This window comes from Hermetia illucens, chromosome 3 (genome assembly GCF_905115235.1).
Source record: "Hermetia illucens chromosome 3, iHerIll2.2.curated.20191125, whole genome shotgun sequence".
Taxonomy (NCBI): Eukaryota; Metazoa; Arthropoda; class Insecta; order Diptera; family Stratiomyidae; genus Hermetia; species Hermetia illucens.
In genome coordinates, this window is record NC_051851.1 from 110,943,490 (window position 1) to 110,958,955 (window position 15,466).

At 43.6% G+C, this 15,466-nt stretch overlaps 1 protein-coding gene across 1 annotated transcript; it reads left to right on the forward strand.

The window, feature by feature from the left end:
- The first annotated feature begins 2,029 nt into the window (after window positions 1-2,029).
- Window positions 2,030-14,266, forward strand: LOC119652102 (voltage-dependent calcium channel subunit alpha-2/delta-3-like). Its single transcript, XM_038056039.1, has 4 exons — window positions 2,030-2,158; window positions 13,212-13,838; window positions 13,976-14,073; window positions 14,131-14,266. The coding sequence occupies exons 1-4, from the start codon at window positions 2,030-2,032 to the stop codon at window positions 14,264-14,266; spliced, it is 990 nt and encodes a 329-aa protein (XP_037911967.1).
- Window positions 14,267-15,466: the final 1,200 nt, after the last annotated feature.

Consider the following 15,466-nt stretch of genomic DNA (forward strand, 5'->3'; position numbering starts at 1 on the left):
AACATGTGTACATATGGGCTCTTCGCATCTCAGTCATTGGCATATCATCTAAGATATAAAATATATTTTTCTGTATGATTTCTTGGAATGCTGTAAAATTCACAGGAAAAACAAAAATTTGACCTACAAAAACTATTAGTAATAAAGTAGGGTTTAGGTAGGTATATTTACAGGGCAACCTTATATCGTGCACGTTTGTTTATCGAAGCGATCATTTTATGCGAAATATAGAGTTGCATGACGTCTAATGGGTCAATGAAGCCGCCGCCACATTAAAGATAATATATCCCAGAGCAACCTACATACGTAATATATTTCATAATAAAGTCGTCTGTCGAATGTTAAAAGGGAGTAAAGTTATAAAACTGTGTGTCAGAAGAATTCTTGTCATGAGTACAGAATATTTGTTGATATTCCTCCTGAGTGAACACTTTCATCCGAGAAAATATCAATAAACTAGTTCGTTGAGAACATTCACGGTGAAATAGTAAAGGTTCATTTTGCAGAATAAATTTATGTGGTGTTGTTTCATATGAGGAAGTATGGAATTAATAGAAAAATATGGAAACGCATAATATAATAGTTAGTTTCACGAGCAGATTGTAATACACTGCAGAGATAAATTAAAGGTAAAGTTGGATACTTAGAAATATATGTATGCAAATTACCGGCTCTTGCAGTGCAAATTAATAGTTTTCCACAAGAAGCGGCATTCCAGCTCATCATATAACTTTTAAAAATAAATGTCTGTATTTATACTTTTCCTATTTTGGAATAATAATATGTGTAGCTCATTGAATTTCTTAGGGAGCCCAATTCTAAATTCCAAGGATTATTTTTTTTTGTGATCCTCCAATTTTAATTTCTTATGTAAAAAAAGTGCTAAGGTGCAAATTAACTAAGACTATCATTATATACAGGTATCTCCCGTCATTGCTATCGTTCAATCAATATATACAATCTCTGTATCATTGTCGATTCCTTGAGATGCTGAAGAATTCTGCGAAATCTCAAATAAAAATGTAAATATAGGAAGGGGGTAAAAGGAGTTGTTGCGTTTCGTTCCTTTTAAGAACGTTAGGTACGGTCTGTTGGATATAGTGCAAAAAGAATGAACGAAAAAGAATAAAAAAACCCTTGCTGAGGGCGAGAAACAAAAGAAAAAACTCAAAAAATGACTAGTTAATATTCCGTATGTAGACTAATATATTAGTTTGTTTTTCTACTGGGGAATGAGCACCTCTTAGGCATGGACGCGTTACAAGCATTGGGCTACAGGGACGGCTCTTTCCGTAGAGGCGCCTGCGTTATCAGGTTGATATAACCACAACCTCTATGAAGGTCGGCTCATTCAAAGTTTTTGAGACCAGTCTGAAATCTTTCTCCGTTTCGAGCATGATGGGTCTTTGTCCAGTGGTTGGACACATGTTTCAAAGAAGATCGCCTGTTGATTGCTGTGGGTGTAGCGTTCGCTGACGCACCAGGACATATCACGTGCCAGCGCAGGGCTGACAAAGGTCAGGTCTACAACCGAACCTGAACCCCCTTTCTGAAAAGTGTTCACAACACCTTCTTTAGTCAAAACTATGTCTATGCACTTCGTTCCTGTGTCGAGAACAAGATTAATCAGGCAGTTCCTCGAATTCAGACAGTGTCAGGCTTGGTGGGGCATAGCAGCTGTATACATATATAGCCACTTACCACCACACCACCAACTGGCTGCTTGACTTGCACTACATTGTATGGCCTGTCGACCGCAAGCCTACAGCTCAACCAGTCGAATCTGTGACCCATATGCCACCGTGAACGGTGTCTATACGGTTCACTTATGATGGAAATTCCACCTCAGATTCGAACGTGGTCTGCCTCAAGTAAATCCTGAGCGACTCTGCAATGATTGAGGTTTATTTTGAATAAACCTCAATTTTCTCATTGCAGTGAGCGCCTCCTAAATTCCGGACATTTACCATTTCCAGCAATACCCGCTCTCACCTCGCACAATAGACATTGCATTACACTTTCTGGCAATATGGCTATTTTCCTAACACCTTCTGCATCGATCAATGCTGCTGGTGCATACTTTCTCCTTTTGATGTCACTTCATCGAGATCCATTACATTGTATTAGTTCTCATGTTTGTGGCACGCATTCTCCCCAAGTGAGTTTTTCATCTGAGTGCGAAATTTTTCAGTTTTGTCTGCGCTGGATCTTTTCAGCTCGAACATGAGATCCCCTTTCTGGTTCTTCGGATTCTGTTCACATTTTCACTCAGATCTTTTAGGTCGGAATTAGCTTTGACTTTTCTGAGTATCTCCGAGTAGGACAGATTGCCCTCAATGGAGACAACAATTCGCATCTGGACGATGTTCCGCACTTTTGCTTTTCCTTTCGCATTTTTGCCTGGTAAGTCCATCCTTCGTTTTCGCTCGCTTCTTCAGCTTGCAACGCTGGTCAACTTTCCTACATTCGCTGTATGCTTTCATCCTTCTGAACTATTGGTGCTGGTTTTCAGATTATTCCTGTCCGCCTTTTTTTCTCTTAGGCACTCTTCTTATTTAGAGAATCCCCCTCTTTTTCACGTAGTCATTTATGTCGCCGTGATTCGATTGTAGTACGGTTGTACGACTTGTGACCTGTTCGCACAGCAGGGGTTCGACGTATCCTTAGTATTCTTTTCCTCTATCTGCGATTTATTATAGAGGACTCTAATAACCCTCACCATATTCTTTATAGCTTGGTGCAGCGTTGTACTTATCCTTGATAAACTCGGACAGCTCAAATATTTTTACCTCAGGCTGGGTGAAGGGTATTTCCTCCGGATCGGGATTCTGCTCTCTATAAGCCCCCGACACGGTTACTCCTTTTATACGCTCCTGTACGCCTGTACCTTATCTTTATCGTTTTTGGCATTAGTGTAGATCACAATAGTTGACGAGCTTCTTTTGAATGGGTCCCTTTTTTGGTGCTGGAGCACCTCCTGCTGTCACGCACCTTGAACATATGCGGTGGGTGTAATCACGGGTTTTGTCGTCCAAAGTTCTGCCTTCAGTTAATTTTTGGATGGTTTCTGGTGTTCTCGGTAAGGAGATAATAATAATAATAATAATCGTTGGCGCAACAATCCATATTGGATCAGGGCCTTGAAGTGTGCTTAGAGCACTTCATTCAAGACCGTAACGGTACACTACAGAACACTGTAGGAGGCAATGTGGTCAACATTGCGCTCGCCCGAGATTATTACCCTGGTTTGACTCAGGTACTCATTCACAGCTGAGTCGACTGGTATCCGACGTCAAGTCACGATACAAATCCCACTGCCCCCAGCGAGATTTGAACCGCGGCCTTCCGTATGACAACCCAGTGCTCTAACCACTGAGCTATCCGGATCGCTCCGGTCGATCCGGTAAGGTGATACTTCGCTTAAATAAGGTGGCCAAGTTGTCCACCACCGATGCACTGCGGTCAAGTGGATATCGAAGACTGCACTTAATCGGTAACGGCCATTCCTAGTTTTCCGCAGTTTGATTTGTGTTCCAGAACAGTTGCCCACACTGGAACTGCGTAGAGTATCACGAAACTAACATACCCTTGAAATAAGATGATAGTCGACTTTGTCTTGGTACACCAATGTTCGGTAGTATCCTCGAGATCGTTACAGCGATGGAAGATGCTTTAGTTGCAGCGCATCCAATGTGTTTTTAAAGTTGAGTCTTTTGTCAATCATTACTCTCAAGTACTTAAGCTAGAGTCTTGGAAGTAAATTGTTTGTCCACCAACTTTAATTTTCACGGTTGGTGTCTTTCCTTCTTTTGCTGATATAGCACTAGTTTCGTTTTATTTTCAACAAGTGATAGATCGGACCTTTTCAAACAGGAATTGATCTCCCAGTATCGCTTCATTTGCGCGCCCGTTGTCACACCTTACAATAATTAACCACAGTAACAGAACTAAGACAGACCCCTGTGGTACCCCGCACGTCATCGGGAAATAATTTTAGTCCCTCGTCCGGATCGCAGTATAATCTTCTTCCTAGAAGAAATGCAACAACGATGCGTACAATGTACTTCGGAGTCTTTAGTTTGGTTCGAACCTCTACGATTTTCGTCCACTTTGCCGTGTTGAACGCATTTTTACATCGAGTGCCACCACTGCGCAGCATTTGTCATCTTGTATTGTAGCGCGAGCCAGATTAGCTACCATATTGATTGTATCGACGGTTGATCTGCCCTTTCAGTGATGACATTACCGACCTGCAGGCGCCCACCCCATTGATCAACATCAACTTCAGTACACATCCGCTTGAAATGTTCGGATTTGCTCTTCTTGATAGCTACTTGCAATTTTTTCCTCCTGATTTTGTATTGCATGTCTAGCTCAACGAATTCAGTTTGATTTCTTCTGCGCTGAGAGCATCTTATTGCTCAGAGGCAGTTTTCCGATATTTCCTTAATATCTGAATTCCACCAGAAATTGGGATTTCGTCTCACAAAAGCGCTTCACTGAAACATAGAGTCATCGCATGCCCGCTGCAATTTTTCCGCGACCTATCTGTCTGTCCGTTACACGCATTTTTTCTCGGAGACTGTTGTAGCGATTGATACCAAGTTTGGTGGGAAGACTCACAAAACGCTCATCCCATACATGTCAAAAGGGGGTGTAATTTTTTTCACCAAATATAGTCATGTGGGGTATCAAAATGAAAGGTCTCGGCTAATACTTTTTGAAGTCGGTCTTAGTTTCTTTGTTGGATGGGTGGGCAGTACGGTGGTTGAAAAGTGATCATTTCTCTAACGCAGCCCAACCGAAAAGTCTGAAAAAAAAAGCAAGAGGCTGAGAGCCTAGGCTAAGAAATACCCTACATACCAATATCTAGTTGAAAATACAGTTAATAATTAGTATAATAATATAGAGCTGTAGAGCTCTATAATAATATAGAGCATGATCCTATCGAGTTTGATGGAAAATCACACTATTACTAACAAAGTTATAATAGTTCAAAGTTGTCGTTCAAATTCAAGACTTTGAATGTCAATATCAATAGAAAGTCGCCTACATAATAAATGCGTATATTACGGACTAGGTTCTAATGGGACAAATGCACACTCAAATACCTTCATAAAAGAAATACAGAAAACCGTTCATATCTTAAGCGTCCAGCTTCCGGTTTCCCGACTTGTTATAGTTTTCAATGCGAGATTTTGCTCATAGTGCTACAGGGCAAATGAAAAATAACGCTGACTCTTTTGTGGCACCCTTTTGAGTCGACTTCACAACATGAGTGAGTCGAAATGAGTTGACTCTCCGAAAAAGAGTGATATTTCCCAGCACTATTACTTTTATACTGTTCGTATACTTGGGAATAAATTTAAGGGAGTCTTTTCGATAAATTTCTAAACTATAGTAATATACCATTATTTATTTTATTGGAACAAATCGGAATCTTTGTGACTTTTCTCCGATTATCCGTTTGGGCAGATTCAGAGAACGAGAACTTTCTTACGTCAAGTTGGTGTCTAACATTTTTAATAGAAATAATTGAAAAAAATGTTTACCTCCTTTCGCTTTCCTCCCTTAAACTTAATACAAAAGTAAGTTACTCTTTGTGAACCATAGAGCAAACATTCTCACCAAATTTATGACTATAATTTCAGCCGTTTCCAAGTAAATTGCTAGTGACTGATGGACAGACAGACGAGGGGCAGGGGGGGGGGGGCAGACGAGCAAACAAACGGACGGCAAGACGAGCAGACAAACATTGAATTGCTTTTAAAAGAATTTTGTTTTATATATTACCTTAATAAAAATTAGATGTTTCAACCGCATGGGTTGAGGGGAAAATTTGCTGGCGCGTTTAAAAAGGGAAAATTGTAACGAATTGTACCTCTTCCCAATACTCCCATAAACATAAGGTTTCATTCGGCGCGGGCTTTAGACTCGCACCTATCTCAGCATCTACTTAACCATGAATAACATGTCTGTTACTGAAAAGTCCTGCCGGGTGTTATACAGAAAATTAGACAAGGATTATGTGCAAACTCATCAGAATACAATAAATGCACGCCTATCTACGAAAAGAAAGAAACAAGTCAGAATACCGAAGCTCGTGTTTCGAGTATAACGATTTTGTGATCATCTTATGTAAAAAACATCAACACACATTTTTCTATCCGTATATGGCTACAAATCTAACATATTCCTTCATATTTTTCCAAACTACAAGATGTACGTACATATTACAGATATAGGCATTATGCTCACCCTAAACACACAAACTGCTTATTTCCGAATATTGTATACATATATGTATGTATACAAATTCAATACCCATATTTCCGATCTACTTCGTGCACAAAAGCATACATATGTACATATATAGTACGCATATTAAATACGGTCGGTGTGGAGTTGGCCTGTGTGGAGTTGCCAAATCTCCCATCAGGCGCGTCCCTTCGTGCGGATAAGGGAATGCTCGGCGAATGTGTCATGGCCATGCACATGCACGCATCCGGAGATGTGCGTGTATGGGCATGTTTATGCGCAGGCCGGGTAGGTGGGAAGTAAACGCCCACCCGTGGATAAAAATTGGCTATGGGAAGGATACCCAGAAATAAAACCAAACATGGAGGAGCAGAAGAAGAATGAAGTTACGGTGCAGGGCTTCGGAAACCCAGTGCCGGCGGTTTTTGGGAGTGAGCAAGCGGGCTCCCGGCCGTCGATATCCAACGATCGCAGTGCCTCAGTAGTGGAAACCTTGGCTACTGTGGCATCTAATGTTACAAGCGTACGGGAGGAACTTGAACTGGCTCCAGTGATGGATCCGTTCAGAAGGAGCTCGATTTTTCGCAGATCCCCTCCCACACGGACACAAGCCCCCACGAACGCTACTCCCAGTGGGAAGCGTATAGCGGGAGTCTTCGATGAGGAAGAATCGCTGACGCCAATTCACTCGAGCGATGTTTTGGGCAATAATTAGTCTGGAGCTGCCTTTACTGCCCTCGGTAAAAAGATCATGGAGCTGTGTGAGTTTATAAAGGAGCGCAGGAACATTCACCAAAATATAAGGGTCATGATAAGAGGCATCCGTTTGACGTACGGAGTAGAGAAGTCGCCGATTGGAAAAGTGAACCAGGCAACTCAAGTAACGCCGGTTCAAAGCACAAAAGGGGAGAAACCGGGGAAGAGGCTGCGCGAGAAGCTGAATGACTCAATAGTCCAGCAAACCCCGAAAAGAAGAAAGGACTCAACTCCCAAAAAGGCGGAGTTCATGAAAAGTACGTCTGAAGCTACCAGAGAAAATACTGCAGTGGCTACCTCGAGAAAAGGGATCGAACCTTCAAAGGCGGATGCGGAAGCTTGGAGGAAGGTAGAACCGCGGAAAAGAAATTATCGGAGGAAGATTAGACCGGAGGTGATTTTTCATTTCCAAACGAGGCGAAGGGTCATACGCCGACATTCTCAGGAAAGTGAAGGCAGACCCCGAACTCACCAATTTGGGAGACAACGTCAGCCGTATTAGACGGTCGCAGAAGGGAGATCTTATGTTGGAACTTAAGAAATCCAAGGGTGTAACCGCGGACAAATTCTTAAGCCAAATCGGGAAGACTTTAAGGCAGGAAGCCGACATAAGAGCTAGCAGGCCGGAGATCACTATAATCTGCAAAGATATAGATGAAATTACGACGAAGGAGGAGGTTCGCGAAGCGTTGGAGAAACAGTTCGATCTTGCCGGACTACAAGAGTCAGCGGTGAAAACGCTAAGGAAAGCCTATGGGGGAACACAAACCGCCATCATCAGCCTACCAGTGGAGAACGCACGAACAGGTGGCGTTAAAACGGTGCTTTAGATGCCTTGGCTTTGGTCACATTGCGAAGTCATGCACTAACCCAAATGACAGGTCAAAGCAATGCAGGAGATGCGGAGTGGAAGGCCACATCAGCAAGGACTGCGGAGCTGACCCAAATTGTCTACTATGCAAAGGAAAGGGAGGGTGTGGACCATCGGCACATTGCAGGCAGCAGCAGGTGCCCGGAATTCAGGAGTGCTCTTAGCACAAATCGCAGATGAGGTTAATACAAATCAACCTCAACCACTGCGAGGCGGCAGAGGGTCTACTCGCGCAAACCATCCGCGAGAAAAACATCGATGTGGCCATACTAAGTGAACCATACCGAAACCACGGTGGTAGCGTTTGGGTCAGGGACCAAACGGGCCAAGCAGCGCTGTGGACTTGTGGAGAACAAGCCTTCCAGGAAATAATGGAGCACCCGGAGGAGGGCTTCATCAGAGCGAAGGTGAAGAGCATCCACATCTACAGCTGCTATGCTCCACCCAGCGCTACACTCGTCGAGTATGAGCGGATGCTTGCTGCTCTTGTTTTGGATGTAAGAGGACGTTGGCCGGTCATAATAGGAGGCGATTTCAATGCGTGGGCTCTTGAATGGGGCAGCCGGATAACTACTGTGAGGGGACGTGTTCTCCTCGAAGCATTCGCGGAGCTGGACGTGGTACTGGCGAATCTTGGGTCTTCTGTCTTCTGTTTCCGGGGAAGGGGCCTGGGGTCTATAGTGGACCTGACATACGTGAGTGCCACTTTAGCCAGTAGAATCGCTTGGCATGTCAGTGAGGACTATACTCACAGCGACCACCAGGCAATCTGCATAGAGATCAAGGGCGGATCGAGCTCGAAAAAGAGTTTTCGCAAAATGCCGGGTGGTATGCTTGGCTGGACAGTGAAAGCGTTCGAGGAGGACACGTTTTCCGCGGTGCTCAAATCCGACATATCCCTGAATGGTACGGCTGGAGAGAAAGCCACCCAGATCACTCGATGGGTGACGGAAGCATGCGATGCTACTATGCCCAGAAGGCGATTGCTCCCCAGTAGGCAATCCAACTACTGGTGGAACAATGAAATCGCAAGTTTGCGAGCCGCATGTTTTCGGGCAAGGAGGCTTTGCCAGAGGCTCAGGGGAAAACCCGGTGGCGACGGTCGAGAGGAGGCACACAAGCAATTGCGTGGCCGCCTAAAGGAAGCCATTCGGAGGAGCAAAAAGAACTGCTTCAAACAGCTGTGCGACCATGCTGACATAAACCCTTGGGGCGAGGCTTACAGAGTGGTGATGAAAAGGCTGCGGAAATCACCCCAGGTGACCTGTCCGCGCCTCCTGAAACATATTGTTACCACTCTGTTCCCTCACCATGAAAATAGGGGAAGGCAAGTTTTTGTCCAGCCAAATGACGGCATAATACCGCCTGTAACTGTGGAGGAGCTGCGGGAAATATGTGGTAGGTTCGGTGACAACAAGGCCCCAGGTTTGGATGGCATCCCCAACCGAGCTTTGAAACTGGCAGTGAAGACTAGGCCCGACCTTTTCGCCAACACCTTCGAGGCGTGCCTAAAAGAAGGAATATTCCCTGCCCAGTGGAAAAAGCAAAAGTTGGTGTTACTTCCGAAGCCTGGCAAGCAACCTGGAAACCCAGCGTCGTATTGTCCTATCTGCCTGTTGGATACAATGAGGAAGATGATGGAGAGAGTCATCTACAACAGACTCCTGCCCATCGTCGAAGCCAGCAATGGTTTGTCGGAACGCCAGTTTGGTTTCCGACGCGCCCACTCTACGGTGGACGCAATTGGCATGGTGGTAAACCTGGCAAAAGGTGCACTGATTTCTGGCGGCTGCTGTGCCGTGGTGGCATTGGATGTCAAAAACGCATTCAACTCGGCCAACTGGAATAGAAAGGGGCGTTGGCTGACATAGGTGTCCCCGGATACTTAGCGAATTTGGTGGAAAACTACCTCTCAGAGAGGACTCTCTGGTACGGGACGGATGAGGGCCTCAAAGAGTACATTGTCACAGCCGGGGTACCACAGGGATCGGTACTTGGTCCCCTGTTGTGGAATATCATGTATAATGGGGTGCTTGCTCTTCCCGTCCCAGAGGGGACTACGATTGTCGGCTTTGCTGATGACCTAGCTGTGGTTGTTGCAGCAAAACACCCAGAAGATGTCGAGGTTTACGCAACGGAAGCAGCGAGAGCGGTAAAGTCCTGGCTAGAAAAGGCCGGGCTGACCTTGGCGAACGCGAAAACGGAAGCGGTCTTGATAACGAAACGCAGGAAAAATAATACTGTAAAAGTGGAAGTCGGTGGACATACGGTCGTATCAAAGCGGGCTATCAAATACCTGGGGGTAATAATTTACACCAAATTGAGTTTTAGGGAGCACCTAGAGTATGCATGCCAAAAGACAGCCAGTGCCACCACGGCACTTGCAAAAATGTTGCCAAATATTGGTGGGCCGAAACATTGCCGGAGGTTGGTGCTAGCCGAAGTGGTGCGCTCCATCCTGCTCTACTCGTCGCCTGTGTGAGCAGAGGCGCTTGCAGGCTCCCAGAGACGGAAGCAGGTGAACTCGGTTTACCGGCGGATGGCTTTGAGGGTTTGCAGTGCTTTTAGAACCACATCAGATGAGGCAGTATTGGTGGTGGCAGGCATGATCCCGGTTGACATTCTGGCCAAAGAAATGGGTGTCCTGGACAATGCAAGACATATGGAGAGGCATGCACAGCGTAGAAATGCGGCAAGGTCAGAGCCGCTTGATCTCTGGCAACGCAGATGGGACGAGTCTGCGAAAGGTCGGTGGACGCACAGGCTCATTCCCAACATTAGGGTGTGGCTTGAGCGAAAACATGGGAGACCAACTACCACATTACCCAGTTCCTCACGGGACACGGTGGTTGCTACAGGCAGTATCTGCAACGCTTTGGGTTGGGATGATTTTCCGAACTGTCCCAGATGCGATGGCATACCGGAGGATCCAGAGCATGTGATGTTTCACTGCCCACGATTTGCGATGGAGAGAAGGAGCTTAAAACCAGGTGCTGGGCAGGAGCGGGACCCCGGAGAGCTTGGTTACTGAGATGCTGGAGTCCGAGGAGAAGTGGCTTGCGGTTAGCTCTGCAATCATCCAAATGCAGGAGGAGTCGCTGAAAGAACAAAAGAAGGAGGAAAGCTGCAAATAGGAGAAGGATGAGTGCCTAAGGGCAAACCTACCCCGCGAAGTAATACCTCAATGGTGGTCCCGCGGGCTGCGGCTGGAGAGACCGGGGGTGGTTTTTAGTGGGTGTGAATCCCACACGCGCCCGCTGTTGTTCCGCCGTTCGGTCGGCGGAGCTGCGGCGGACGTGTCTTTCTAAGATTTTCCACCTCCGTGTACGCACAAAAAAAAAAAAAAAAATGCGGTCGGTTTAATGTACAAATATATCTATCTGAATTAGACACTACCCGCAAACTTCATTAGCGCGCATATACTATATACCTACATATACACATGTCTGTTTGGAATAATTGATATTCATATACAAATGACTAAAAAACTAAAAACAAAATAATTCTTTGCGAACCCATTCATAAGAACTCATTTCGTTGTGATGTTGATGAATTGATATGTGATGATGACGTCATACAGGTTGTAGAATGCACGAAATTCACAAAACAATGTTTCACCCCCTATAACTTTGTTAATAATAGTTGGATTTTCTTCAAATCCTTCAAATGACCAAATTACGCATTATGTTATCCCTTACAGCCGCGCCAAATTTTGTACTTCTGTGAGGGACTTGCACTTGCACTTCTGTGGGGGTTGCCGGGTAAATTTCTAAATGTGTCGGTTGGATAGGTTCTGAGAACGAGACCTGTTCGACTTTTTGAGGGTCATATTTTGAGCGCTCACTCCCCTATGTTTCACCCAATATGAAATGTGGAACCAGTTTCGAAAAGTAATTGAGCCCTTTCATTTGATACCCCACATGGCTACATTATATGAAAAAAAAATGTTGCACCCTCCATTCACATCTATGGGGAACCTCCCCCTAAACTTAACACAAAATGGCGCCACTTGCTGTATGTAAGGGGAATATACACTCTTACCAATTTTCGTGACAGTCGGTGCTGTCGTTTCTGAATAAATCGGGTGTTACAGTCAGACAGACAGATACCGAATCGATTCTAATAAGGTTCTGTTTCACACAAAACCTTAAAAAGGATTTCATTCAAAGCAAATGGCGGATTACAATCGTCAATAAAAAATAAGGCAAACAAAATAAAATAATCGACGAGAAAATTATACCAAACTATAATAAAAGTAATCAAAAGTTGAAAAGGCTTGAACAAACGTTAGACAAGGTCTGTCACGCCACAGATTTTTGCTTTTTTTTTTACGAATAGAAGAACATCACCCCACAAGCAGAGAGTGTACCGATTCTTCGTTGAATAAGATTTTATCTGAAATATCTTCATTCGATAGCCAGACAACTTCCTGAACTGCAAAGTTATTTCTTTTTCCTCACATTCGTTACTATAGTTGAAAATACCACGATTTTGTGTCAACATTCTTAAAGAGCAGCAAAAATGTCGCTTTAGTCGTGTCAGGTCTTTTTTTCACAAAATTTGCGCAAGCCAGTATGAGTTGAAACTTGTCTATTCGACGGCATAAATCTTAGTGACTTCGCCTTACAGGGCAGTCTTAAACAGTGGTTGGTGTGTCGATAAAGTCCACTTTGGTATCTTCATAGTGGTGCCGTGCTGTGTAGTGTGCTCATGCTGTTGGTAATAATTACTATAAACAAATTGTCTAAAAATGCTTACGCAAAGACTCTGTCGTCTAGAAGCAATAGTAAAGTATTCAAAGTATCCCTGTAGACAGCTCCGAAGCCATTTTACTTCAAATGACTACCTTCCGTCTATGTGAGTTTTCCTCCCTTTCAACATAAGAGAAAACCAACTAATTGAAGACGTCTCCGATATTTATGAACCTGCACGTGTATAACTAGATCTCTATTAGCCACCTATTTTTATAATTAACCGGAAGTTTATGTACGTATTGCTAACGGCAGTTAGTATTAACTTTCAACATATTTTAATAACAGATAGTTTTCTTCTTCCTCATTAACTTCTGGTGCTTTCGGTAGCGTTCGGAAAATGTCCATACTTCTCTCGGTCCGATACTTGGTCCTTATTAAATTAAATCTATCATCTATCTATTATGCTAATGCAATTTCGATCAGCTTTTCCGTCGTTTTACGGCGCATTAAGAGTTTAGGCCATCTTGTAATTTTTATAGTTAGAAAGACGTAATTGACGCATGTGAATATTTCCTCGATTCCCACCTAAATGCAAATTCATATATCATATAGAACAATCTTGCATCTTTCAGGTCATTAAACACTACAACTGGCCTCACAGACCGGTTCGAATTTTTACATATCTTATTGGACGAGACTCCAGCAGTAAAAGCAATCTTTATGATATGGCTTGTACAAACAAAGGCTACTTTGTCCAAATCAACTCCCTTGAAGACGCTCGAGAGAAAGTTATCGAGTATGCGCTCGTAATGGCTCGTCCTATGGTCATGTACCAACAAGACCATCCTATTCACTGGAGCCCTGTTTTTATGGCCGGGATGTCTAGCGGATTAGGGCAAGAAAATAATAATAAGAGACGTCTTGTTACAACAGTTTCAACGCCCGTTTTTGATCGGAGGAATTATTCAATTCGTGTCGCAAACATATTAGGTGTGGTTGGAACCGATGTGCCGATTGAGGAAATTCAGAAAATGATACCTCAATACAAATTAGGAGTAAATGGATATTCTTTCATAATAGACAATAATGGAAGAGTTCTTTATCATCCTGATTTAAGACCATTAAGTGATAATGGACAGTATATTGATCAATTGAAACCAAAGTATTCGTCAGGAGACATCACCGAGATAGAACTACCAGACACTGAATTTCAGGATGATCCCGATTTACTGGAAGAGAACAAAAACCTGTTGCATGACGTAAGTGCGTCAACTATGACAAAATATGATTTTCTACTAACATACACTCACAGTTCTCAATTTAATATGTTAATCTATGATAGAGGTTATCCATAAATTTAATGGAAATATTTACTAACTTACCAAATATTTTTCAGATGCGTTATGAAATGATTCAACAACATAGGGGAGAAACCGAACTCAGGGTTTTAACTCACTTCGACAGCATGAAAAGAGTAGCGAGTAGAACGTTAAAGTGAGTTGGAAAAAATGCTTCTAATATTATATTTTATCTAATCTCTTTCGTTTATAGATACTTTTATGGTCCTATAGAGGGTACTCCATTTGCTCTGGCTCTTGCGCTTCCTGACAAATATGGTAGTCATGAATTAGTCTCACATCAAGAGATTCGTCACTCGAGAAGTAATGGTAAGCTCTTTAATCAATAAACAAAGCACTTAGCTTAAGTGCTTCTAATATCATACCTGATTCTCAGTGCTCCTTTTCGTAAATGTACATGATCGAAGAATTGTAGCTGTAATGCTAATATATGTATCTACATATATGCAAAGTACCAAAGAATCAAGGGCAACGAGACTAGATATCACGTGACTTTTTCTTTGTCCCGTTAACAACCGTTAATCGGTTGCGCGATTTTCTCTGTCAAACGCCTGATCTGGATGCAGTCGCGAGACTTTCAAATTCCCATCCATCGTATCAAGCCGCCGTTGTTTCGCTGGCCTTTTAGTTGTTTTCCATCGACTTCGATGTTCAGACCAATCTTGATAAGTGAATTCTTGTTGCAACGGGTTACATGACCATACCATCGAAGACACCTCTGTCCCAATTTTTTCACAATGGGTGCAACCCTCGATTTCGAATATTCTCATTTCTGATGTGATCATGTCATGTTACGACACTCGTCCAACGCACTTCGACTCCATTACCGCGAGACCCCTTTCATTGTCTTTTGTAGTCGGCTAACAACACTTAGAGCCATAAGGGGCGACAGGACGGACGACACTGCGGTAAACTTTCGATATGAGGCATTCGTTGATACATCGATCACAAAGAATACTAGCTGTGGAACGCTACTTCATCCAGGTTATGCTAATACGTTTAAATCAAACTGTGATTTGTTGTGTTGTTGTCGTGCATCTTTCCTCTAAGAATTCGAAGGGTTCAGCGATGAGTAACGCGGAAGTACCAATTGTCGCAATCAACTCTAATGAAACCTTGTTTTGAACAATTGTAGATCTTACTGGGACGACACTATCGCACTCAAAAGTAGGTGTAAATGCTTGCTCAGAAAGATTTCTACTTATCGGGATTATCCTCGAATAAAATTCACTTTATAATTTTTTTTCTTAGTCGAAATCTGTTAAACCACGACACGTGCACTCTCCACGACGGCAGAAGTAGAAGAGACCGGTTGCGGTCCCTTTGTCTCCAATCAACGGAATTTTTCACCGCTGGCTCTCCCCTCTCGTGGCGAGTCCTAAAAAACCGCGGAGAGCGCCGGCGGCGTCATCTATTCGCTCGGATTAACAACATTCGAAATAAATTCCGATTGTTGTTAACCCCGCTGCGCCACATCACCCCGCCCGCAGATGAAACCTAGGGGTTTCAGCGACTGAACCCGGAACTAC